This window comes from Octopus sinensis, linkage group LG28 (genome assembly GCF_006345805.1).
Source record: "Octopus sinensis linkage group LG28, ASM634580v1, whole genome shotgun sequence".
Classification (NCBI taxonomy): Eukaryota; Metazoa; Mollusca; class Cephalopoda; order Octopoda; family Octopodidae; genus Octopus; species Octopus sinensis.
The window spans coordinates 8,558,750-8,584,511 of record NC_043024.1 but is presented as its reverse complement, the minus strand read 5'-3'; the positions used below and the strand labels follow the sequence as shown (position 1 = coordinate 8,584,511).

The following is a 25,762-nucleotide window of genomic DNA, read 5'->3' as shown; positions in this document are numbered from 1 at the left end:
TGTTCTACTGACTGGTCAGTCCACTGCCACCCTGTCCAGTAAAAATTATATGAAATGTTAGTGTAGTTAATTATTACAGGTGGAATGGTTAGTGAATATTTACCTGTTGATACTGAGGAATTAGGGAATGCAGCAGCAAAAGCTGCGTCAGTGGTAAATGCTGATTCTCCGGCTAGAAAATCAAATGAAATAAAATAAAGAACACAAATATTAAAGGGTACCCTACAGAAACACATATTTATTCTTTTGGTAATTTCAGTCATTGGACAACAGCCATGTTAGGGGATTTTTTTGACCCAGTTTAGGGGATTTTAGATGATCGATTCTCATACTTTGGTACTTATTTATTGATTGCTATTTGCTGAATGGTTAAGTCCCAACTAAGATACATAACTTGGAAGAGACAACAAAAGGTACTTTTGTTTCAGTCATTGGACAACAGCCATGTTAGGGGTTTTTTGACCCATTTTAGGGGATTTTAGATGATCGAGTCCCATACTTCGGTACTTATTTTATTGATTGCTATTTGCTGAATGGTTAAGTCCCAACTAAGATACATAACTTAGAAGAGACAACAAAAGGTACTTTTGTTTGATGCACCAAATTTTCCAACCATGTACTTTGCCAATAAACAAAAACACGTACACATGTGATGAAATTTCAGCACAGTTTCCATGCACCAAATTTTATTGATGAGGCATCGGTTAACTTGACGCTTTGGGGATGATGCTTGCCTATGGTTCTGCATACATGGATTGAAATGAAAACAATGAAATTGTTAAGAAGTGAACCCCATTAACCAACCAACCATGTCTACACACATCATCACATATGCCATATCCATAATCATTATCATCATTTTAATGTCCACAATAATTTTTGTTTCATGTGGCTGTGTGGTAAGTAGCTTGTTTACCAACCACATGGTTCTGGGTTCAGTCTCACTGCGTGGCACCTTGGGCAAGTGTCTCCTGCTATAGCCCCGGGCCGACCAAAGCCTCGTGAGTGGATTTGGTAGACGGAAACTGAAAGAAGCCCGTCGTATATATGTATGTATGTATATATATATATATATATATATGTGTGTGCGTGTATGTTTGTGTGTCTGTGTTTGTCCCCCTAGCATTGCTTGACAACCGATGCTGGTGTGTTTATGTACCTGTCACTTAGTGGTTTGGCAAAAGAGACCAATAGAATAAGTATTGGGCTTACAAAGAATAAGTCCCAGGGTCGAGTTGCTTGACTAAAGGCGGTGCTCCAGCATGGCCACAGTCAAATGACTGAAACAAGTAAAAGAGTAAAAGAGAGAGAGTAAGAGTCTCATTAAAATGAGAAGGGGTAAGGGATGAGGTTGTCTGTGGAATATAAGTATGGGTTCTGTGATCTGGAGGAAAATCATGTAAAGGTTTCGCGCCAATTTAAGTTTGGGCTACATGAGGGCCACTTACGTATGGACTAAGTTCATAGATCAAATCCAGCTTAGAACTAAGTACACAGGAATAAGACAATTGATGATGATGATCAGACCAAAATGATTGGAACACGGTACAGAAGGGAATATTAAAAAAACAATATGGCTAACAAATACCAGGATTGGTAGATCACCAGATAATATGCTGAGTGTCATTGGATGTTTTAAATTATTTTGCAGTCTCAGCTCAAATCCTACTCTTATCCACTTTGCTTTCCATCCTCTTGGGATTTAAAGAGTCCAACACAAGGTCCAGCATCCTCATTGCAGTGTGGTAGCTTGTACGCTTCAATGACCCTGAGAGTTATTCCAGCAGAGTGCAAGTCCCCGGTAGAGCTTTGCATACTGAACAGATCAAAGGATTGGGGCCACACTAATATGGACCATCTCTTCCCAGAGGTAAAAATAGGTTTGTGTAGAGCCAACAACCCTCCCTAGAAATGAGAAAAGCTAGAGTAGGGTCAACAATTCTAAAACCAACAAGACCTGGGTGAAGAAGGCCATCCCTTAAGAGAACCTGACACAGGCGCAGGAGTGGCTGTGTGGTAAGTAGCTTGCTTACCAGCCACATGGTTCCGGGTTCAGTCCCACTGCATGACACCTTGGGCAAGTGTCTTCTACTATAGCCTCGGGCCGACCAAAAGACTTGAGTGGATTTGGTAGATGGAAACTGAAAGAAGCCTGTCGTATATATGTATATATATATATGTATGTGTGTTTGTTTGTGTGTCTGTGTTTGTCCCCCTAGCATTGCTTGACAACCGATGCTGGTGTGTTTATGTCCCCGTCACTTAGCGGTTCGGCAAAAGAGACCGATAGAATAAGTACTAGGCTTACAAAGAATAAGTCCCGGGGTCGAGTTGCTCGACTAAAGGCGGTGCTCCAGCATGGCCGCAGTCAACTGATTGAAACAAGTAAAAGAGTAAGAGTTCAGAAAAATCTGAAAGTGGGAATGGTTAGGCCACACTTTAAGGAATCTAACCACCTGCAGGCCCTGATTTGGAACCCACAAGGGAAGCAGAAGAGTGGATGCCCTAAAAATTGCCGGAGATGAGATACCGAGGCAGAGCTGAAAAAGCAGAGATTCAACTGCAGAAAAGACGACCCAGAGTCAAGAACAGTAAAGAAAATTTGTCGATAGGCTCTACTCCACAGGCAGCTAAGGGCTGAAGTAAGTAGGGTAAAAAAAAATAAGCACTAGGAGTGAAGTAGATGGCGCTGCTCTAGAATGTGATGCCCCAGCATGGTCAGAGTCCAATGAGTGAAATTACTTAAAGAATGAAACAAATCTTTAAAGATGAGGGTTAGTAATCTGAAAAATTTGAATCTTATCATGAATAAAAATGAAATATTTTAGCGACTCATTTACACAAATTATTCGTATTTTCATGGATAAATCACATGGAAGCAACTGAAATGAGATGAGATATATAACTAGGTTAGTCATTGGTTGAGCAACTCTGATCAGGTGGAGACCATGTGACTGATGAGTTTTTTTTCTCCCCAATGGTGAATGCTAAAAGCTGAGATAAAACCAGACGGATACGTAAACCTAATTTGAGAGAGAGAGAAAAAACAATTTAAATTGAGAAGTGAACACCAGAAATGTTTGTCAAACAGGCAATTGATGCAGGATTTGAATCAGTTCAAAATGGTGAATTTTCAGTAAGAGTGTTTGTCAAACAAGCAATTGACATGGTTTGAATTAAAAACCCGTGAAGTGACAAACTTCAGTGTTTGTCAAACAAGCAATTGACACATGGTTTGAATAAAATCAGTGCTGTGTACTTCGGTTACGTGTTTGTCAAACAAGCAATTGTCAAACAAGTGCTTTGAATTCAGATCAGCACAGCAAATTTCAGTAATGTTTGTCAAACAAGTGACTGATACATGCTTTGGTTTATATCAACAGTGAATTTCAGTAATACATTTTTGTCAGACAAGAAACTGATATGTGCTTTCAATTCGCATCAGTGCAGTGGATTTTAATAATGTGTTCGTCAAACAAGCAATTGATACATGCTGTAATTAACATGCTCATTAGTCAAGCAACTGTCACAAGCAGTGAACGACGTTGGTGAGGTGAACTAACTGTGTTCAAACAAGCAAGTGATACAAGGTTCAAATCAACACAGTACTGCAAGTGCAAGCAATTGAGACACGTTTGGCTATACCATAGTAATAAATACATGCTTGGAGCCCTATTGCTCTTGTGAACTCAGCAAAGGGCTTATTGAGCAAGCGGTTGATACATGCTTTAAGTGACCTCAATGCCGTGAACTAAGCATAAATGTGTTCATTGTCAAGCAAGCAACTAAAACATACAGCAATGAGAAAAAGTGAAAAGCGTTGATCATCGTTTGATGTCCCGTCTCTGCTGCTTGCGGCATATTGATGGAAGGAAATCTCTCCTATCACATTTTATGGTCTGTTGACTGCTCCTCTGAAGATGCTCCTGGTTTCCTTCCCCAACCAATAACATATTACAGTATCTAGTTATATAAAGCACTGATAAATTAGGCCATCGCTACAGTGGATGGGCAAACCAGCATATTAGTAAATTTAAGGGCGTATTGGTTTGTGTGTGTGTGTGTGTGTACATGCACATATATGTGCTGATGTATGTACGTATATATATATATATATATATATATATATATATTACGGAGATGGAGATGTACTTGCATAGCAAGTGACCTAATCTGAGATCGTGTGCTGGAACGAAAACAATTGCAGCATGGAAGGTGTTTATAAGCCATTTAAGAAACACAAAAACCGTTCAATTCACTTCAACATTTAAATTTAATTTGTCAAAATATTTTTGTGCAGCACAGAATTTTGTCAGTGAACAGGTCATGGTCTCAAACTGACGAAAATATTTTGACAAATTAAATTTAAATGTTGAAGTGAATCTAACGGTTTTTGTGTGTTTCTTAAATGGCTTATAAACAATTCCCATGCTGTGTGTGTGTGTGTATGTGTGCTCAACACCACATTGGTGGATAAAGATTCTTTATTTGTGAATTCATTTGTTAATTACCATTAGTTTCATGTTAAGGAAGACCTCAACAATTATCAAGCCCCTCACATGAAACAACATTGTTCATGTAATGTGACAGGCTTGAAAACTGTTGCAGTCTTCCATAACATGAAACCAATGGTAGCCTTACTACATAAATGAAGTGTGTGTGTGTGTGTGTGTAACAGATGGGTCCTCTGTTCTTCCTATCTTTAACTAGTCAACTGTGAAGCAGCATTCTTTGACTGACCACCAGTGAAGCGAGGCTGAGCTAACAACAAGTTAGTATGACTTGCAGTAAAGCAAAAAGAGCAATGTAAATGCTTGAGCCAAGGGGTCCAGTGAAGAAAAGATTCCCTTCAAAGAGAGGAGTAAGGAGGGTCAGGAATAGCCCCTGCCCAGATGCCTGGAATGAAATATCAGTGAGATTTCACTTCTCCCGTATATCACGACATTAGATATTTGCTAGCTTTATGGACCTGTTTTGTTTATTTTAATAACCCTGTTCTCACCCCACTTCTACCTCAACCACTGAAAGTAACAGTTTCTTATAATCCCCAGATCTTCCTGGTCCGACATTGTTTTACGTAGGGTGCACTTGATGTCCCCTTCAATGAGCTGACCCAATGCAAAAATGTGCAGCAGTGAAATGCTTTGATTTGAACTCAGAACAATGTGATCTCAAATATGCTACAACTTTAGTGTCACCAAGTCAGCCTAGCATTCCAGATGTGCTAGAAATAACAGCCAAATCTTCCTCAAATCATATGCTGGCAAATATAAAAACAAAGGTGTTTTCCTCTTATCAACAGCCAATATTTAAGTCAACTAGTGAAGCATGTAGCTATTATGATCAGAAGACTTTCAGAACAATTATTACTGCCCCATGGAGAAAGAAAAGGACAAAGAATTAGGTGATAGTTTCTTTCAATATCCGTTGCCCTTGTTTTCAATGAAAAGCCAAATTTAGAAGCATTTAACTTAATCCTGAAATATATTTCTTTACTGGAGTGTAGCGCTGGAATAAATGGATTATATTGACGTTATAAAACAAGAATTCTTATATCTATTAGCAACAGAGGTATTTGACCATGTTTGGTCTTACCAAAGATAGAACAGTTGGGTGTCCATCATTGAGAAAACCATATATGGTCACGTGATCTGGTGGTCTTGGCACTGGAGGTAGCAGAAATTTACCACCCAGCTAGCAATAAAAATAAATATGCTTTTTAAAAAGCCAATGTGAGTTCCTCTAATGGTAACTACTACAATATAGTTTGTTCCATATAAATAGGAATAAATATTATCTCTAAGAACTTTTATATCTTCAATACTCCTTTTTTTTTTTGGTTTTAATTTTATTTTACCTAACATTAATTCTATAATCATAGTTAAATTGAATTAAAATCGTCTAGTATATATAAATCACAGTATGTGTGCCTAATGCATCCATTTCCATAATTCTCAACTGATTTTCACCAAACTTTACACACACATTACTTATGTCCCCAAGATGGTCATACACTATAACATTTTGCCCAGAACTCCTGAGTAAATGGACAAACTGGGGAAAAATGGTGTTTTACATGTGTTTTTCTCTAATTCACTGTATGCACTTAGCTTTTTTGCATGTTTTTACAGGGACTTTTCTCAATGAAAGAGTAATAGCTATTTTTTTGTATGGTTGTATATTGGCATTAGAGAATATTTTTTAGTGGTTTTCACATTTTGGGGGTTTATCATTTATTTCTATATTATAATTGTGCATTATTACTTTCTATATTTTTTATATATGTATTGGTGTGTGTATTGTTTGAGGGTTTCGGTTAGTGAATATTATAAAAGTGAAAGGATTTTGTCTTTTCATTTACTTTGACTGCTTCTCCATACTTTTTTAATCAATATGGTTGTATATTTGCATAACAGAATATTCTTTAGTCATTTTCACATTTTTAAAATTTATTATTTATTTATTTATATGTTAAACCGTCCAAAGGACAGGTGCATCTGCTAGTGAAAAAGAAACCCAAACCATTTAGGCTTCATATGGTTTTGTCCTCTTATTCCAAGCCATTTGCCGGTAAATTTTTACAGGAACTTTTCTCAATGAGGGAGTAATAGCTATTTTGAAAGTTTGCCAATCAACTATTACACCTGTCTTTGACTTTGTTTTAGTCTTTGGACTGTGGCCATGCTGGGGCCTTGCTTTACTCAAACAAATCAACATCAGTGCCTATTTTTAAGTCTTGTACTTATTCCATCAGAATCATTTTGCTGACCTGCTAAGTTACAGGGGCATAAAAAAAATCAAAAGGTGGCGAGCTGGCAGAATCGTTAGCACACCGGGCGAAATGCTTAGCGGTTTTTCATCTGCTGCTATGTTCTGAGTTCAAATTCTGCCAAGGTCGACTTTGCCTTTCATCTTTTCAAGGTCAATTAAATAAGTACCAGTTATGCACTGGGGTCGATATAATCAACTTAATCCATTTGTTTGTCCCCTCTGTGTTTAGCCCCTTGTGGGCAGTAAAGAAATAATAAACAAGTCAACACTGGTTGTCAGGTAGTGGGGGAGGGGACAAACAAATACACACACAACAGGTTTCTCTCACTTTCCATCAATAAATCTATTCACAAAGCTTTGGTCAGCCCAGGGCTACAGTGAAATACACTTGCTGAAGGTACCATGCAGTGGGACTGATCCCAAGACCACATGCTGTGAAGCAAGCTTCTGACTTCATGATCAGGTGTGGTAGTGGGGTAAGAAGTTTGCCTCCAAAGCACATGGTCCTGAGTTCAGTCTTACAGCATGGCACCTAGGCAAATGTCTTGTTCTAAAGCTACCAGTTGACCAAAGCCTTTTGAGTGGATTTGCTAAACGGAAACTAATAGAAGCCCACTGTGTGTGTGTGTATGTTTATATTTGTCCCATCATCACCGTTTGACAACTGGTTGTTGGTTTGTTTCTGTTACGTCCCCATAACTTACTGGTGTAGCAAAAGAGACTGATAGAATAAGTACCAGGCTTTCAGGCTTTAAAATAAAATAAATGTACAGGGGTCAATCCGTTCGACAAAACCACTCCAAAACAGTACCGCAGCATGGCTACAGACCAAAATCAATCGGTCTCAGTCAAGATTAACCACCACCAACAACAACAACTACTACTATGCATAAAACACACAAAAAAAAAATCAATAAATGTAACTATAATAAAACAAAAATGTTCTACATATACATATATACACATATATAAAACGGCATTTTTGTGTTGAATATACCTTGGGTTGTGGTATTCATGGCGGGGGATGCTGGCTTCGCTGTCCAGCCCATAGAAGTCATTGTGTTGGTTTGACCTGGCGACACTGCATTTGTGGGAAGACTGTCGACGAAGGGGTTGGTGGAGGCTGACAAACCGAGCAGGTCACTGATGGGTTTCGCGGGCTGTGTGGTCGTCAGGCTGGTGTCGAGAAGCAGGTCGGAGGTGAGGGCCTCTGCCGGGCCGCTGCTGAAGGGGTTCGTCGACGCATACGTAGCTGGCTGATTCTGTGGGGAGGTCTGTGGAGAGGTCTGGTTTAATTCCTTAATTCGTTGATCCTGGGAAGAGACATCGAACAATTATATATATACATATATATATATATATATATATATATATATATATATATATACACACACACATATATATATATATGTACATACATATATATATACACACACACATATACACACACACACACACATACACACACACACATATATATATATATATATATATATATATATATATATGTATATATATATATAGATAGATAAATAGACAGATGGATAGATAGATATACACATACAAAGAGAGAAAGAGGGAGAGAGAAACATATCATCATCATCACTTCAGCATCCACTTTTCCATGCTTGCATATGTGTCAGATGAAGTTTACTAATACTGATTTTCCATAGCTGGATGCCTTTCCTATCACTAACCCTCACTTGATCATCATCATCATTATTACTATTATTATTAAGCTATTACATGCCATATTAGTTAGCAGGGATGTTGCCTTGAGGTTTGGTGACAGCAAATCCTCAAATCTCAAGAATCTTTCCTAGGATTCATGCAGAATATAAGACTGCATATTTCTGCCGGTCAACAATGCAAGTCTCAATTCTGGCATTTTTCAGTCTCCTATGTAACATTTTGGGCATTGTACCAAGTGCACCAATTACCACAGGAATAACTACTGCCTTAATCTTCCTAATATTAGGGCAGAAGGCTATTTTTTGTTAATGTTCCCAATCAAGGTTTATTTTTGCTTCTAGAAGGCCACAGCTTCTCTAATTCACTTAAAACAGATTATTGGCACCAGGTGACCAAATTACAAGAAGGGGTAGGACAAGCACATTTTCAAGAAAATTTAAGATATCCATTTAACATAGCAATGTGTATTTTTTTATTATCAAAAAGTACATATATCATCATTTAATGTCCATTTTCCATGCTGGCATGGGTTGGATGATTTTATATGATCTGATGGGTTATACATCACTAGTTGGCCCCATGCCATCAAAAATGACAGCTAATTGTAGTATTTTATATATCAATATGGATGGTAAATCAAATTAATACACTTGTCAATATTTACATTCATTCACATACTTCCCTTGCACACGCACACACATACTCACACAGAGTTGAAACGCTGTTTGATTTTTCTTTTCAGCGTTGAATGTTCACCATCCCCCTTCCTTCCTTATTCATCTATCACTCCTTCCTTTCTCATTCATATATTGTGACAGAGAAAGACACAAGAGTATTATAGATTCTTTTGAAATAGTATATTTCAAAATACACGTATAAAAAGTATAAACAACAAAAGATTTTCAACCCAATATTTATACACTATTGTCTATAGATTTATGTGTGTGCTTTGTGATATAATTGCAGCGTGGAAGGTGTTTATAAGCCATTTAAGAAACACACATAAACCGTTAGATTCACTTCAACATTTAAATTTAATTTGTCAAAATATTTTCGTCGCTTTGAGACCGCAACCTGTTCACTGACAGCACAGAATTTTGTCAGTGAACAGGTCACGGTCTCAAAGCGATGAAAATATTTTGACAAATTAAATTTAAATGTTGAAGTGAATCTAACAGTTTTTGTGTGTTTCTTAAATGGCTTACAAACACCTTCCACACTGCAATTGTTTTCGTTCCAGCACAATCTCAGATCAGGTCACTTGCTATGCAAGTACATCTCTGTAACTTTGTGATATACTGTTCCGGAAAAGAATTATTTCACATTCTCTTGAAAGTTTATCAATTTTTATGATGTCAACAATATATATATATGTATACTAATTAAATGAGTTTATAATAAAATGAAGTTAATAAAGCAAGCAAATTGGATGGAAGGAATAAAAATGAAATATTTAAGAAAAATATAATTTTAAAAATAAACCCTGAAAAAAAGTAATGAGAATATCAATGAAATGAGGAACAACAATTGGTAATTAGATTCGAGTTTGTAATAAGAGAAAAAGAGAGGGAGAGAGACAAAGAGAAGAAAGGATTTTGTTAAGTTTCACTGGTTCGTTAAAAGAAATTGGTTTAGAGGTCAAGAAATACTTACTAGTTAAATGTAAGAAGGAAAGCTGTCTGAAATTTAACCTTTTACATACAAACATATATTGGAAAATACTTGTTGAGTGACTGAACAATTGGCAAAGTGTAATAATGATGACAGTCATGAATAATAATAATAATAATAATAATAATAAAAATAATGATAATGATAATTGGACAGTAATGGTAAACTTAAAAAGCTGAGGAGATAGTAAATTTATTAAACTGCATTGAGAGATGCTGCATGCTTCAAATAATATACATATGTACACAGACACACACAACTAATAGGTATTATATACATACACACAAATGCATTTATATATATATATATATAAAACATTACAAGAACACCAAATTTTAGTTGAAAATTATCGTTTATCAACATTCCTCGGATTGAGTACTCGATCTTCCAGTTTAAAACACACACAAACCCTCCAAATATACACAACTGTGTTTGTATGTATGTATACATACATGCATACACACACACATATATATATATATGTATATATATGTATGTGTATGTATATATACATACATGCATACACACATATGTATATATATGTATGTGTATGTATATATACATACTTGCATACACACATATATATATATATATATGTATATATATGTATGTATCTATGTATGTATGTGTATATATATATATATATATATACACACAGACACATACACACATTCACATCCTGGTGTTACCTGTTCAGAGGAAAATGGTAAGACCATTGACAATAAAAAAGAGAGCTCAAAATATTAGGATGGTATCCGGAAATTTTCACAGAACAATGAGTCAAACGAAATGCTTTTAGTTGGACTCATTTAATTATATACATACACACACACACACAGACATAACATCTCAGCATTGTTAATACAGAGCTCTAAAAAATCGTGGGAGGAGAGAACTGTGTGACTATATTTGTTTATTGTTTATATTCATGTAAACTGAGACTTTATGACTATGAACTTACTCAACAAATATCTGTCTGTCTATCTACACAGACATCTCAGAAGTAAATAAACATCCCATATGATACTGTTTTATCTCTGCAGACATTATCTGCTGTTTCAAACTTGTTAATGTATTGTTATTTTTTATTTCAGATTACAGTACAATATGAAATGTTTATAACGACTAGCCATGTTGCAAACACCAGCAAGCAAAATTGTTGCCTGAATTTCAAAGAGGGCATATTTTGTGTTAATCAGAGAACTTAGCCAGCTGAAAATTGCACAAAACCTTAGGATTCCACTTACCACAATTAACAGAGTGATTGAGTAATTATATTATTCACCAAGAAAGGAAAATAAGGCGGCGAGCTGGCAGAAACGTTAGCACACCGGGCGAAATGCTTAGCGGTATTTTGTCTGCCATTACAATCTGAGTTCAAATTCCGCCAAGGTCTACTTTGCCTTTCATCCTTTCTGGGTTGATAAATTAAGTACCAGTTACACACTGGCATCGATGTATTTGACTTAATCCCTTTGTCTGTCTTGTTTGTTCCCTCTGTGTTTAGCCCCTTGTGGGTAGTAAAGAAATATATATTTGTTTATTGTTAAATTCATGTAAACTGGGACTTTATGCCTATGAACTTACTTACTCAACAAGTATCTGTCTGTCTGTCTACACAGACATCTCAGAAGTAAGTAAACATCCCATATTATACTGTTTTATCTCTGTGGACATTATCTGCTGTTTCAAACTTGTTAATGTATTGTTAACTGGGACTATGAATATCATCCAACCTTTTCCTTTTTGGACTACCCCTAGGTCTCTTGCTGGTGGGTTCAGCTTGAAGAATTTGTCTTGCAGTTCTTCCTGCGACATTCTAATTAAATGTTTGTAGCAACAGAACTGTGGCCTCTCAATGTGGAGAAGCGGGAGCAACTCCACCTGGAGAGATTCCCTAATATCCAAGCTATGAACCAACTTCACGGCTGGAGGTGCAGATGAGGGCAGCTGCATCGAACTCTCTCATGCCCCAAATGGCAATTGCTAAAAAGCATTCGTGAAGTAAAATGATGTAGCAACACCAAATGGCGGTGCCCCAGCATGGCCACAGCTCATGAGCTGAAACTAGATAAAATAAAAAAAAAAATATGTGCTTCACTGAGTAAAGTTACTCCATAGATCCTCTGGAGGGGCCCCTTTTTAGCTGCATACATTTTCAATCGTGCTCTTTCAGTCGTTACCTCAGTGAGGTAAGGCACAAATCTGAAATGAAGATAGTTTGGCTTTTTTACCAACCTCACCTTTCTGAGAATTTTCAAAAGAGGAGAAGACAAAGTAACAGTATAAATATAACCATAACACAGGTCTCTGTGTGGAGACTACTGACTCTGTGTGACCATGGCATAGACACAGTTTTGTCAGGGGTTGAATTCCTAGTAAGCTTTCATATAACATAGTGGTTCTCAACCAGGGTCCATGTAAGATTTTTGGAGGTCCCTGCAAGTACATTAGTAAACTGGGGACCTGCAATAGTATTTTGAGGGTTCATGAAACAATTCCGCTTTAGATATATCTATTGCAAGAAACAGCTAGGTATCTTTCCCTCACATTTTACACAGTTCAATATGTTTCTGATCCCTGAAACATTTTCTCTCAGAGGGTGCAAAATAAAATATGAAATTTGAAAGAAGTAGCTCTATAAAACTAGTTTTTTAACCTCGAATGGCTGTTGGGGTTCACAAAAAAAAAAAAAAAAACAGTAACCAGAGGGGTCCATAGGAAAAAAGTCATTGAGAACCAACTGATACAATATCTATGTTTCATATATATATATATAAACATATATATACATATAATATACACATATAATATACATATATATATATATATTTATACATATATATATATATATTTATACATATAATATACACATATTACATATATATATATATATTATATATATATATATATAATATATATATATATATATAATATACACATATAATATACATATATATATACATATAATATACACATACATATATACATATACATACATATAATATACACATACATATATACATATACATACATATATATATATATATACATACATATGATATCTATGTTTCATCACAGTTTATGTACTGAATATGATGAAATTAATGATTATGTTAACAATACTGACGTATGCACACACACCTTTACTTAACTCATCAACTGTTTTACAAAAGACAAGCTCCACTCGCAAAGAGACTAGATTCTGCTCAACAACAGACTCCACTCATCCATATGCCTATACTCAACAACAGAGCACATTAATAAGGTGAGCTCTACTTCACAACAAACTCCACTGGTTGGGAACTTATTCCCCCACGGGCACAACTGCTGATTGCACTTGGCTGACAAGACTCGGGACAAGAAATTTGCAAAGCAACACTTTTTATTCGTCCGTTTAACCTGAAATTCCAAAGAGATGTTACTTACCAGGAAATCCCAGTCGGAAGAGTTTAAGAGAATCAGGAGTAACGATGCATGCTGAACCATTCCTTCACACACCAAAATTTACATTCTGAATATCACCATAGTAACCATAGCAATTATCAAAAAAAAAAAAATCACCCCCATCACAAGCAGCAATATTGTGCATACATGCACACAAATATATACATATATGTATAGTCGCACATTTCTATTGCTCAGAGCAACCATGAATAGTGAAAAGAGGGAAACTCAGAGTAGTAAGAAAATGAAATGTCAACTTCAAAGAAATTAACGAACTTGACAACATACATTGCAGCAGAAAATAATTTAAAGAATTGGTTTGTATGAAAAAATTAAATGCATTCAAAAACACACACATTCAGTCAAATATTTTAAGAAATATATTGAGGGCTCAGAGCATTATCTGTTTCAAACTGTAACAACAGATTGAAACTGACAGTAATCTTCCTTCATATCCTGAGTCCTTAATGAATTTTTTTAATTTATATCTTGTACAAACACACACATATATAAACAAGAGCTATCTTATTTTGACTTCTCAACTGGCAATCACTATATATATATATAGCAATAATAAATCACTGAATGAGATGTAAACAGTAACTGCACGACAATATGAAGTATACTAACCATCTCAATATGGCTAACCACTAAGGGTGGGTGTTACTGTAGCTTGTAGCCCCAGGAGATCATCGTCTCCAGCTGGCTTTAGGCACACTTTCTGTGCCCTTATGGTATTTTCATTTTCCATAAGGGCAAATACCATAAGGGCACAGAAAGTGTGCCTAAAGCCAGCTGACATAGAACCAACGTTGAACCCTTTATTCGCAATATTACCGAATCTGGAACTCAACTATGGTCTGTCTGTAGCATTTATTCATCATTACCTGACTCCTTTGGGTCTCAATGACACCATTATCTCCTTTATATATATATATATATAGATATATATATATATATATATATATTCAAGTATATATATATATATATATATGTAATATATATTTAAACCTATCTAGTAGACATGCAGACATGTCAAATATGCCTATTTCTCCATAGATTGAAAAAATGAACAGCCTAAATTTTCAGGCTTTATTGGGGTGTCATCAGGTGTCAACATCACTTGACCAACCGGAGAAAAATAAGTATCTAATATATATATATATATATATATATATATATATACACACACACACATCAAATCTAGTACCTTCAGAGAACAGGAGCCACTGAGTTGCATGTGTACAAGCATGTAACAATTACATTATTGGAAAGTCATAATATTCATTTCAAACACACACCATTTGTCTTGCAAACAACTTGCAAATGCAAGTGCTACCAGTCAAAAGCTCCGTATATCGGAAGCTAGCAAGTGTATGGGGTCATCAGGAGAGAATGCGTGCCGTTTTGGGGCCTACCTCTCGACGGCATCAATGCGCACTGGGCCCCCCTCACTGATATGAGGCCCTGCCTGCTAGATCAACTGGTTATGAAATAAAGCTCAATATCCTTCTAGCCATCGCTCATCGTCTCTTTTTAACCAAATCCAGTGGCTAGCCTTCTCCACTGTAGATTGGATATCAGTCATGGTGGTATTGACTTTACGATGAGTTAGGCCTAGCGATAACAACAGTCGTCTCACACTGTGTCCAACAACCCTCTACATCCTATTTTATTTTACAACAAGTATTGCTCATTCAGAAATGACAAAAGATTCCTTGTTCCATCTACAATCTGGTCCCAGGCAGTATTCCACTTGCCAAGCATGTAAAAGTGGGTAAAGACTCACTTCAGTTACGAATGACTATGAGATTGTACCTAGAAAGTTACCCACCAAGGCACAAGTCCAGGCAAGATTATTTATGGAAGAGTAACAGTCACCCATGCATGACAACCTCTCCTCTCCATGCCACTGATGTTATCCAAGGGGAAAGGCTTCGCACCAGTGATGTCGCAACTCATTTCTACAGATGAGCGAACTGGAGCAAAATGAAATAATGTGTCTTGCTCAAGAACACAACACACATCCTGGCCCAGGGATTGAACTACTACTTCATGATTGTCAGCTCAACGCTCTAACCACTAAGCCATATGCCTTCATATGCCAAGCATGTACTACTCCAGCTTATACATACATACACACACACACACATCAATTACAGTTTGACTCGGCTCGACATGACAGTCTCATAGGCTACATGCTCATGCTTCCGGCATCCGATAAGATAGACATGTCCAACGCACACATGAAACTAAAAGTCACATGGAGCTGAGTCAAACAATTGAATAACATCTGCCAGATGTGTTGAGTACAACTTTCTTTCATCTATTTGCATATAGATAAATTTATGCATATATACACATATAGATAAATTTATCTATATATACACATATAGATAAATTTATCTATATATTCACATATAAATTGATCTATATATACACACATAAATTTATGTATATATACACATATAAATTTATGTATATATACACATATAGATAAATTTATGCATATATACACATATGGATAAATTTATGTATATATACACACACACATACACACAAAAATATTGTAGAAGCTACAGAGAATACATGCAACTAAGTGTGAGTGTGTATATGTATATATATATATATATTCAAGTATATATATATATATAAATACATAGACACACACAAAGAGACAGAGAGAGATACATACATATATGTATGTATGTGTATTCAAGATACAAGACAGGATAAAAGACAAGAAAATGAGAAAGTAAAAGAAAATATTCAGCAAAAAAGACAAGAGTAAAATACAACTGAAAAAGTTGAGGGTGAATAAAATAAGACAAGATGGAGGTAAAAAGTGGAGAAATGAAAATTTCAGGAATTTACAATATATAGATTCTACGCTAACATACACGAAAAGGTAAAACAAAGAATGGATGGACAGCCATGATTCGTGAGCTTTGGTACAAAAACAACCAATGACAAAAGAAAAAGGAGACGGGAGTTACACCGAATGAAAGGATCATCTTTGGAAAGGAACGAATGGTACAAAAAATACTACGTAGGAAAATAAAATGTGCTACTACGGTTCACAACTAAGTGGGATTTTTCTTTGGTTTTTTTTTTTTTTTTTTTTGTAGAAATGAAAATAGGAAGGAACAAAATAAGAGGGTAAAAAAATGCAAAAATATGTACATATGTCTGGATTTGTTTAGGGTTTTGCAGTTGAAATTTATATACGTTTAATGTTTTTGAATTTGTGTGTGTAAGAAAATTTGTTTTGTAAGAAAATTTCATTTTTCAGCTCTTTTCTACAGAACAGAGCAACAAGCCTTTTGACATAGATCCCTATATCCACAGAGTTATTTGTTACCTAACAGGCAGTGCTAGCCAGGCTTTCTTAAATTAAGCAAAACTGAGCAAAAAAAACCCCCAAAAAACTCAAAGTGCAACACACATAAATTTTTCATGTATCAACCATATCTTTGCCACAACAGGACGTGTCGTCCTTAACATATTGCAGTGAAGACCACTTCTACTCGAGAAGGGAGAAAATCTAAAGATTCAAATATTCTCCCAAATTAACATGCCACTGAAGGAAGGGACAGGTTAATTGTCAGCCACAGACAGGACATTCATGTGTACACCAATAAGTGACAATGCTATAGCTTGAAAAGTGTATAGAGACAGGTCACCTAATTGCTTAATCTACCAATTACTGACATATTGGTAGACAATCCATTCTTCTGTCTGCCTGTGTGTGTGTCTGGGTGCATATATAAATGTGATCACGTGTGTACTGTTGGCGATTTTTTTCCTCTGTCTTTCCTTCTTTGGATCTTTCCTTTTCTTATGTTTCTGACGAAGAGCTCCGCTCAAAACATTAAACCCTTAGCGTCCAATAATACTATACTTGTTCCATGTCCTCGCGTTGTTGTGTTTTCTCTTTGTGTTTTCATGTTTGGATTAACTATATATAAATATATATACACACACACATATTTACATATATATATGTATATATATATATATATATATATATCCATATCTATATATTTATATACATATATGTTTATATAGAGCAGTTGTATACTGTCAACTTAATGTGACAGTCCCATAAAGGGAATCACACCACTGCTATTTAGCCCTAGGAAACATCAATGTTTATGTCGGCCGTGACACATTTCTTGGGGTTAGATTTTATATCGTCTATAGCCCAGGCTTCTTTGTCTGTTCTTTCCTTTTCATGGGAGAGTTGCAGATTTTTTTCTATCTCCAGCAGTTGTATTTTCAGGCAGGACTTTTCACTGCTTTCAAATTGTTTGTTTAGGCGATTTGAAATTTTTGTAAGCCGTCTCATAAGAATTTTCCTCTCCCTGGGGATTTTGTTCTTGTGTACAGTGGCCTTTCTCTCTGGGACACATTTGTAGAATATAGCTTGCATTACAGGCATGAATTGCTGAAGTTTCATGTCGATGTACAGTGAGGAGAGACATTTAGGCCAATTTTGTTTGAGGATCTCTATCTCAATTTGTTTCCAGTTTGCCTTATGGAAGTCCAAGGTAGAAAGATTCTGAGTGTTTCTTGTAGGCTGCATATCCATGGTTTCCTTTGGTCCATACATGGTCAGCTCTACCATGTTCTGATCTGAGAGTAGCTTTGGCGCCACTTTCACATTATGGATGAGATCCATTTTATTTGTGAAGCAGAGATCCAGTATGTTACCAGTATGTATAAATATATATATTCATACACATATATACATAGATATATATTTTTTAACATAGTTACAAATTGAGATAGGGGTTGTATTTATATTCTCTTTTATATATATTCTACTTATTATACAACATTACTCTTTTATGTACACTTTTTTATGTACTTTCCTCTATGTACACTGATTTGTTCTGCTTTTTATATTTAACCCTCAGTATGTGATTGAGTATTATCTGGTAATTGATATTTGATTTGGATGTATTTCTCCATTTTCTTATCTTGTATTTTTTAACATATATATTTTTTTACATATATATTTTTTTACATATATATTTTTAACAAAACTGTCCGACGAACGGGAACATGAAACTCCGAGTAACAGGTTTTGTTGAATTTCTGCTGCTTTTAAATAAAGTACATATATATTTATAGATATATACATACGCAATGGCCCAGTGGTTAGGGCAGCAGACTCGCGGTCGTAGGATCGCGGTTTCGATTCCCAGACCGGGTGTTGTGAGTGTTTATTGAGCGAAAACATCTAAAGCTCCACGAGGCTCCAGCAGGGAGTGGTGGCGATCCCTGCTGTACTCTTTCACCACAACTTTCTCTCACTCTTTCTTCTGTTGGCCCGCTCACTTAGCCAGTGGGGTGGCGTCATTTGAAGGCTAAAACAATGCGAAGCACATTGTGACCAGCGATGTGTAGCAACATCTGATAGCCTGATCAGTCACGGTGATATACATACATATATATTTATACATATACATATATCTATGTGTTTACATACATATTTATACATATATGTATTTATATATCTAAATTCTGTACGACTCTTACTCCCCCTTGTAGCACTCTTCACACTTTCTTCCTTCCTCCCACTTTCCTTGTTGTTGCACCTAATCTCACATTTCTTGGCTTTCCATTCATTCTTCTTTTCCCTCCTATTTTACCTCACTCTGTCCTATTTCTTTCGTTGTCTCTCTTTCTCATCCCTCTCTAATTCTTCAATCCGTCTGCCCCTTACCTCTCTCCTCTCCTTCCATGTGATCGGTGTTCTGCCAAGCCTGACCAATCTTTCTTTGTATGACTACCATCCATGTAGCATCTCATATATTCCTTCACATGACATTCATCACTTATGTTCCTGCCATAAGGCTTCACTTCCACACACGCCAGCTTAATTTAATTCATCCTTAGTCAAAAGACACCTGTTGTTAATGTCCTATTGTTTGTATTTATAATTGTGTACTATTTCTGTATTTTTCTCTTTGATTTCATATACATTCGCTTGGTTTCTTCCAAAGAAGCTAGTGTTCTTAGCATGGATTTTCTTAGGGCAGCCAGATTGGAGCAGTCTTGAGTGTAACTGGCTGAAACTGCAACAACAATTTGGAACTCGACTGACGACAAAGCTCCTAATAGCCCGGCCTTGTTTTTTTGTGTACTTTTCTGGTATCGCCCGAATCTTTTGTTATCACCTGTTACATATACATATGTACAGATATATTTGTATATATAATATATATATATATATATATATATATATTTGTGTAGATATATATATTATATATGTATGTATGTATTTATGCATCTGAGGATTGCTCTGCATTTAAATTGATGTAATGATTGCATTGTTCAATTAAATGTAGTTGCTTGAAACGATCGTACTGCATTACCTCTGGATATCCTAGTTACTTATTTTGATTTTAATCACCTTATTTTGAAATTGTATGGATAATATCATACTAAATTCTGGTGCCTCAACATAAGTATCATATTCATCTGAACTTAAGTTTTATATTTATGTATAAGTATGTATGTACATATATGTGTGTATATATATATATGTATGTATATATATATGTATGAATGCGTGTGTATGTTTATATATATATATGTGTGTGTGTTTGTATATGTGTGCATATATATATATATAATATATATATATATATATATATATATGTATATGTGTATATATATGTATATCTATGTGAATGTATGTATATATATATATTATATATGTATATCTATGTGAATGTATGTATATATATATATATATATATATATATATATATGATGAGGGGACCCCCTTCGGCCATGAGTGACCATGGGATTGCACCTAGAAAGTTACCTTCCCAGGCACAAGTCCGGGTAAGGTTGTTTATGGAAGACCAGCAGTCGCCCATGTATGCCAGCGTCCCCTCTCCATACCACCAGTGTTATCCAAGGGAAAGGCAAAGGAGCCGATACAGCTTGGTACCAGTAATTTCACAACTCATTTCTACAGCTGAGTTAACTTGAGCAACATGAAATAAAGTGTCTTGCTCAAGAACACAAGACGCAGTCCAGTCCAGGAATCAAACTCACAACCTCACGATTGTAAGCTCGACGCTCTAACCATATGTGTGTGTGTGTGTGTGTGTGTGTGTGTGTGTGTAGATATATATATTATCCGGGAATCATGTATCCGAAAATAAAATAGACCGTTATGGATAGAGCAATGATGTATTTATATGCTGTTAAATATATGTCCAGTCATATATTTAAGAGCATGTAAATATACATGTGGGTGTATGTGTTCCAAAGGTTTTGTGAAAAATTACTTAATACAGTTTTTTTATTATAAAAGGGATTTTTTTTAAAAAGTTCATTTTTTAACAAAATTCATAAAATCTCATATCAGAATGTCACTAACCTTTTTGAAGGGAGTTTTTTTCCTAGTGTATTTAGCACCAAACTAAGACCATTGTTCAGCTGTCTCCAGCTGAATCACCATCCACTGGAGCAACCAAGCAGTCCAATAATATATATATCATCTTGACTGACCAGTCCGTCAGGCGTCCATTTGACACCGCTGGTCACAGCACGCTGTCCACTCCTCTCTGGATCATGCCTTTCTCATCCACGTGATCCCAATCGTCTTCCTGAAATCGTAACTCCACCGTCGTGGAGGTCTTCCGGGTGGTCACGCAGCAAGTATAGATGGGCTGGACACGTCACCCGGCTCACCGATAATCGGTGGACGCATGCAGTTGTCGAATATATATATATATATATATAATAAAATATTAGGGAATAAATCCAAACTTACAGGGAAAAATCAGATTTAGGATTGAATCCAATTTTATAGTAAAATATTATATTATATTAAATTAGAGATAAAACCACTATTAGGCAAATCATACAATGAAAAACTTAAGCCAATACATAAGATTAATTAATTTATATTATTTTAAATATATATCAAAATTATTAAAAAAATTATAAAAAAAGATAATTTTTTAATAATTTTGATATATATTTAAAATAATATAAATTAATTAATCTTATGTATTGGCTTGAGTTTTTCATTGTATGATTTGTCTAATAGTGGTTTTGTCTCTAATTTAATATAATATAATATTTTACTATAAAATTGGATTCAATCCTAAATCTGATTTTTCCCTGTAAGATTGGATTTATTCCCTAATATTTTATTATATATATGTATATATATATAAAACAGTATTATTCCAAGACTTTCCCGACCCCTCAAATGCAGAGCAACATGACTGAAACAGATGTAAAGACCAGAAACATGGGGACTCGTAAAGCAAACTGGTTTTAAACCGCTAAAAGACAACCCATGTACCTATGTACACATCCACATGTATTTTTGCATAAATGCATGTTCTGTAAAGAAGGTATATGACCGTGTGTGTGTGTATGCGTGTGTGTGTGTGTCTGTGTGCGTGTCTATCTGTCTGTCTGTTCGTGCATGCATGTTGCTTTTAAGAAAATAAGTTTACTTACAGAGCTTGCACTAGTTGTCTCTGAGAATTCGGTTGACTAAAAGCAATTGAAATGACAGCGTGATTGAGGCAAATTACAGCAAAGAATACAAACGTATCGTGAGAAGAAAAACAAGAATTGGCACCAGGCGCCGAGCTGAAATATAGTTTATGGTACTCTACCATTCTTTGTATTGGTGTTTGCTTCTTTTCGCACAATTTAGAAGATATCCTCATACAATAACACCCATACATACATACACAGACTTATACTATACATACATATATATATAAGTGTGAATGTTAGAGATGTGTCACAGTGGGACGACAAAGGAACATTTTGATAAACAGGGAAAAACACACAAAACACATGGACAGGTTCGACCCCTCATCACATAACGACCAGATATCACCACAATTTCAACACCTGCGATAATATTGTTCAAATTGGCAGTGTAAGCATCATAAGCTGCTGAGGTATGAATGAGTGGACATGAAAGACAAACGATACACATAAATAAATGTGATTTATGTAGATAATATGCATGTGCGTGCACACACATACATATATGTGTATATAAATATTGGTAAAAACGGTAAGATAACAAAAGAAAGAAAGAGACCTCAATATTATGTAAATAGAGGAAATTTATCTGTAAAATAATATGTTATAATTATTCAGTAGCCAAGATAAAACTCTCGGTTTCGGATGCCGAGGTGGAAATCCACACCACCATCTCTATATATGTATGTATCTAGCTGTATATCTGTATACACACATATAGATATATATATGTATATACATATATATATCTATATGTGTGTATACAGGGTGTGTAAGCTATTTGAGGACAGATTTATCATGGCCAGATAACCAAAGAGATGGTGTTGTGGATTTCCACCTCGGCATCCGAATAATTGTCACATATTATTTTACAGATATATATATATATAGGTGAGAATGGAAAACAAATTTCAAAGGGTCAGGTCCCTTTATCAAATCAAAACACTTCGCATCATAGGCATATTCACATACAGTATTAATTGAAGTAAAAATATACAAATCATGAAGGTGTACAATACATAAATGTACCTGCATTAAAACATTCGGTGTTAAGCATTCAAATTTTTACGATTCAATGACAAGGTAGGAATCCAAGGAGCAGTGGTATACAATAAATTAGGATGAATCATTAGTGAGCACATATTCTTATGATCATTGTGAAAGATTGTGGTTTTAAATGGCCAAGTTTTCCATCCATAACAATTGGCCACATTTCTCTCATCAGAAGTACATTAAAGGTTTAAAAGAGTTCAAATTATATAATTTCGAAACATAGAAGTGTTTTAAGATAACAAAAATTTTTTAAAGATTTGTAAAAAAATTCCTAAAAATACAAGAATTTTCCTAAAATTATGGATCTTGAATCGAAGAAGCATACTGTACATGCGAGAGGAGGGAAGCAAATAGTTCAAATTAAACCTAAGTTAAATGTTTAAATAAACTATTAGATTATTGATGATCGATTTTAGGGTGAGTCCATGCATGTGGAAGGCTGATAGGATCAACTCAAAACTTTGGCCATTGAAAAAAAATTATTTTTTTTTAAATCACACAATATAAAAATTTGATTGAGAATTTATAACAATTATTATTATTACTCACATTAAAGCTACCTCTGTTCCTATTATTCTTAAGCTCAAATTTATTACTACCCATGACAATGCAAAATATATTGGATGGTTTTATTCGGTTTGTAGTAGGGATAAAATAGCCCATTATCTAAATTTAGTGTTACATCTAAAAAGTTAGCAATTCTAGTGGTATTTTCAAACATAATCTCTAAACTATATATTTTTAAAAATTTGATAAATTGTTTTCTTAATTCTATCATTTGTAGCGAAGAGCCAGAGATAGCAAATAATGTGTCATCCCTGTATAGACCTCCACTCATATTTGGGACCTCGTCCTTAATTTTCCAAAGTAGAAATAGGCCCACTACATCAGTGATCTAGGCAGAGTCAGAGGATCCCATTGTAAAGTCAAAGTTGTCGTGAATGTCACGATGGGCCCAAAGCCTGTTTTTAAAAGAAATTAGAGTTTTCCTAGCTGTAAAAATAATGTCTTTCTCAAAGGAGATTATATCCATAAAGTTCTCAGTAAACATAATTGCTTTTTCCAGTAGATCCATCATGATAGACTGGGAGTAATTGTTTATGTTGAACTGTAAAAAATGGGTTTTCTTTTTATCATTTAGCGAGCAGAACCATGTAATGACATCCCCGGTAGAACACCAGAGTGGTAGATCTACATTTCTTCTGACATTAGGGATCATTTTATTGATGATGAACTTACTAATTTTGCCCAGGTGGGATTTGGTTGGGCAGATCAGTCTTATTGCTTGTTTACTCTTAAAATCTGTCTTATGATCCTTCAAAGTGAAATGCGGTATCATAGGAGCATAAGATTCTGTTCTATCCGGCGATTTAAGCCCCTCAATTAAGTCAAAGTGACTCACAGTAATTTCCATCAATTTAGCATTGGTTACTGTTTTGTATTTCGACTGGAATTCTTTGAGAATAAAGTTATTGTAGGCATCAATTGGTAATGAATATAGATTTCCGGTTTTATCTGAAGATGCCGACGACCACTTGGTTCAAAGTCTCTCTTGACCAGAAATGGCCTGAACTCTTTGCATGAACACCCTCCCTGTACATAACTCCATGTCCCCTACATGGCCTTGCTTTTTGCTTTTGGAGCCAAAAAATTAACTTAATTAAACTTAACATGGATGTTATCAGAGTTTTTTCTTTTAAGTATTATGTCAGACAGCTTCTTCTGAATATGGTTAGAGGTTTTCATGAATTTAAAATTTTTCACCAAGTGAATGAAATCTTTTTCAAAGTTTGACAGTGCAGGATTATGGGGAGGGATTTTTATAGGCTTTAAGATTATAGTTGTTCGAATTATTATTAATTTGGTTCCCTTTCACATCATCATAAAAGTATGCTGTCCATCTCAATCTTTTAATGAATTCATTAGTTCCTTGTAGTAGTAAATCCATGTATAGTCCCTTAGTTAAAACTAGAATATTTTTTGTAGACAGACCAAGAAAATGTCGCTCTATAAGTTGACACTTCTCTTAATTATTCAATACATATATATATATATATATATATAAATACATACATAAATTGAGAGTAACACAGAAAAGGAGACAGGTGATGCAGATGTGTGTGTGTATGTGTATGTATGTATGTATATATATATATATATATATATATTATATATATATATGATACATATATATATAAATATATATGATACATAAATCAAGATACACACATGTATAATGTGTGTGTGTGTGTGTGTGTATGTATGTGTATGTATATATATAGTCAATAATAATTTTACCAAGCAGTGTTCAGTATGTAAAAGGACCATTTATGGTAAACTTAAACATTACTTTATATAATTAGGGTTCAGCAAAAATAAATTTTCTTTACCACATACTGAACTTTTAGAAATAGCAGCCAAAGTGTTTTTGAGTATACATTGTCTGGGAGACTCTTCTTATAGTAGAAGAAATAGCAAAATTCTTTGGCTGCTATTTCTAAAAGTTTGGTATGTGGTAAAGCAAATTTTTCTTGCTGAACCCTAATTATATATATATATATATATATATATGCATACAAAGCTACAA

General features: G+C 35.0%; 1 protein-coding gene across 23 annotated transcripts in view; it reads right to left on the bottom strand.

Annotated features, from left to right (window-relative positions):
* The window catches only part of LOC115225831 (phosphatidylinositol-binding clathrin assembly protein LAP), a 316,618-nt gene that overhangs the window by 81,026 nt on the left and 209,830 nt on the right, over nucleotides 1–25,762 (bottom strand). For 16 of the 23 annotated variants that reach the window (XR_005004160.1, XM_029796810.2, XM_029796811.2 and 13 more), the window contains 3 exons: nucleotides 22,081–22,116; nucleotides 7,769–8,084; nucleotides 104–172 (listed from right to left, as the gene is read on the bottom strand). Coding sequence is in view for 22 of the 23 variants with exons in the window: in XM_029796810.2 (XP_029652670.1) it covers nucleotides 104–172; nucleotides 7,769–8,084; nucleotides 22,081–22,116 (421 nt within the window). In the remaining variant the exon portion in view is untranslated. The remainder of the gene's footprint in view (nucleotides 1–103; nucleotides 173–7,768; nucleotides 8,085–22,080; nucleotides 22,117–25,762) is intronic. The other 7 variants (XM_036514609.1, XM_036514608.1, XM_036514603.1 and 4 more) reach the window with 2 other exon arrangements.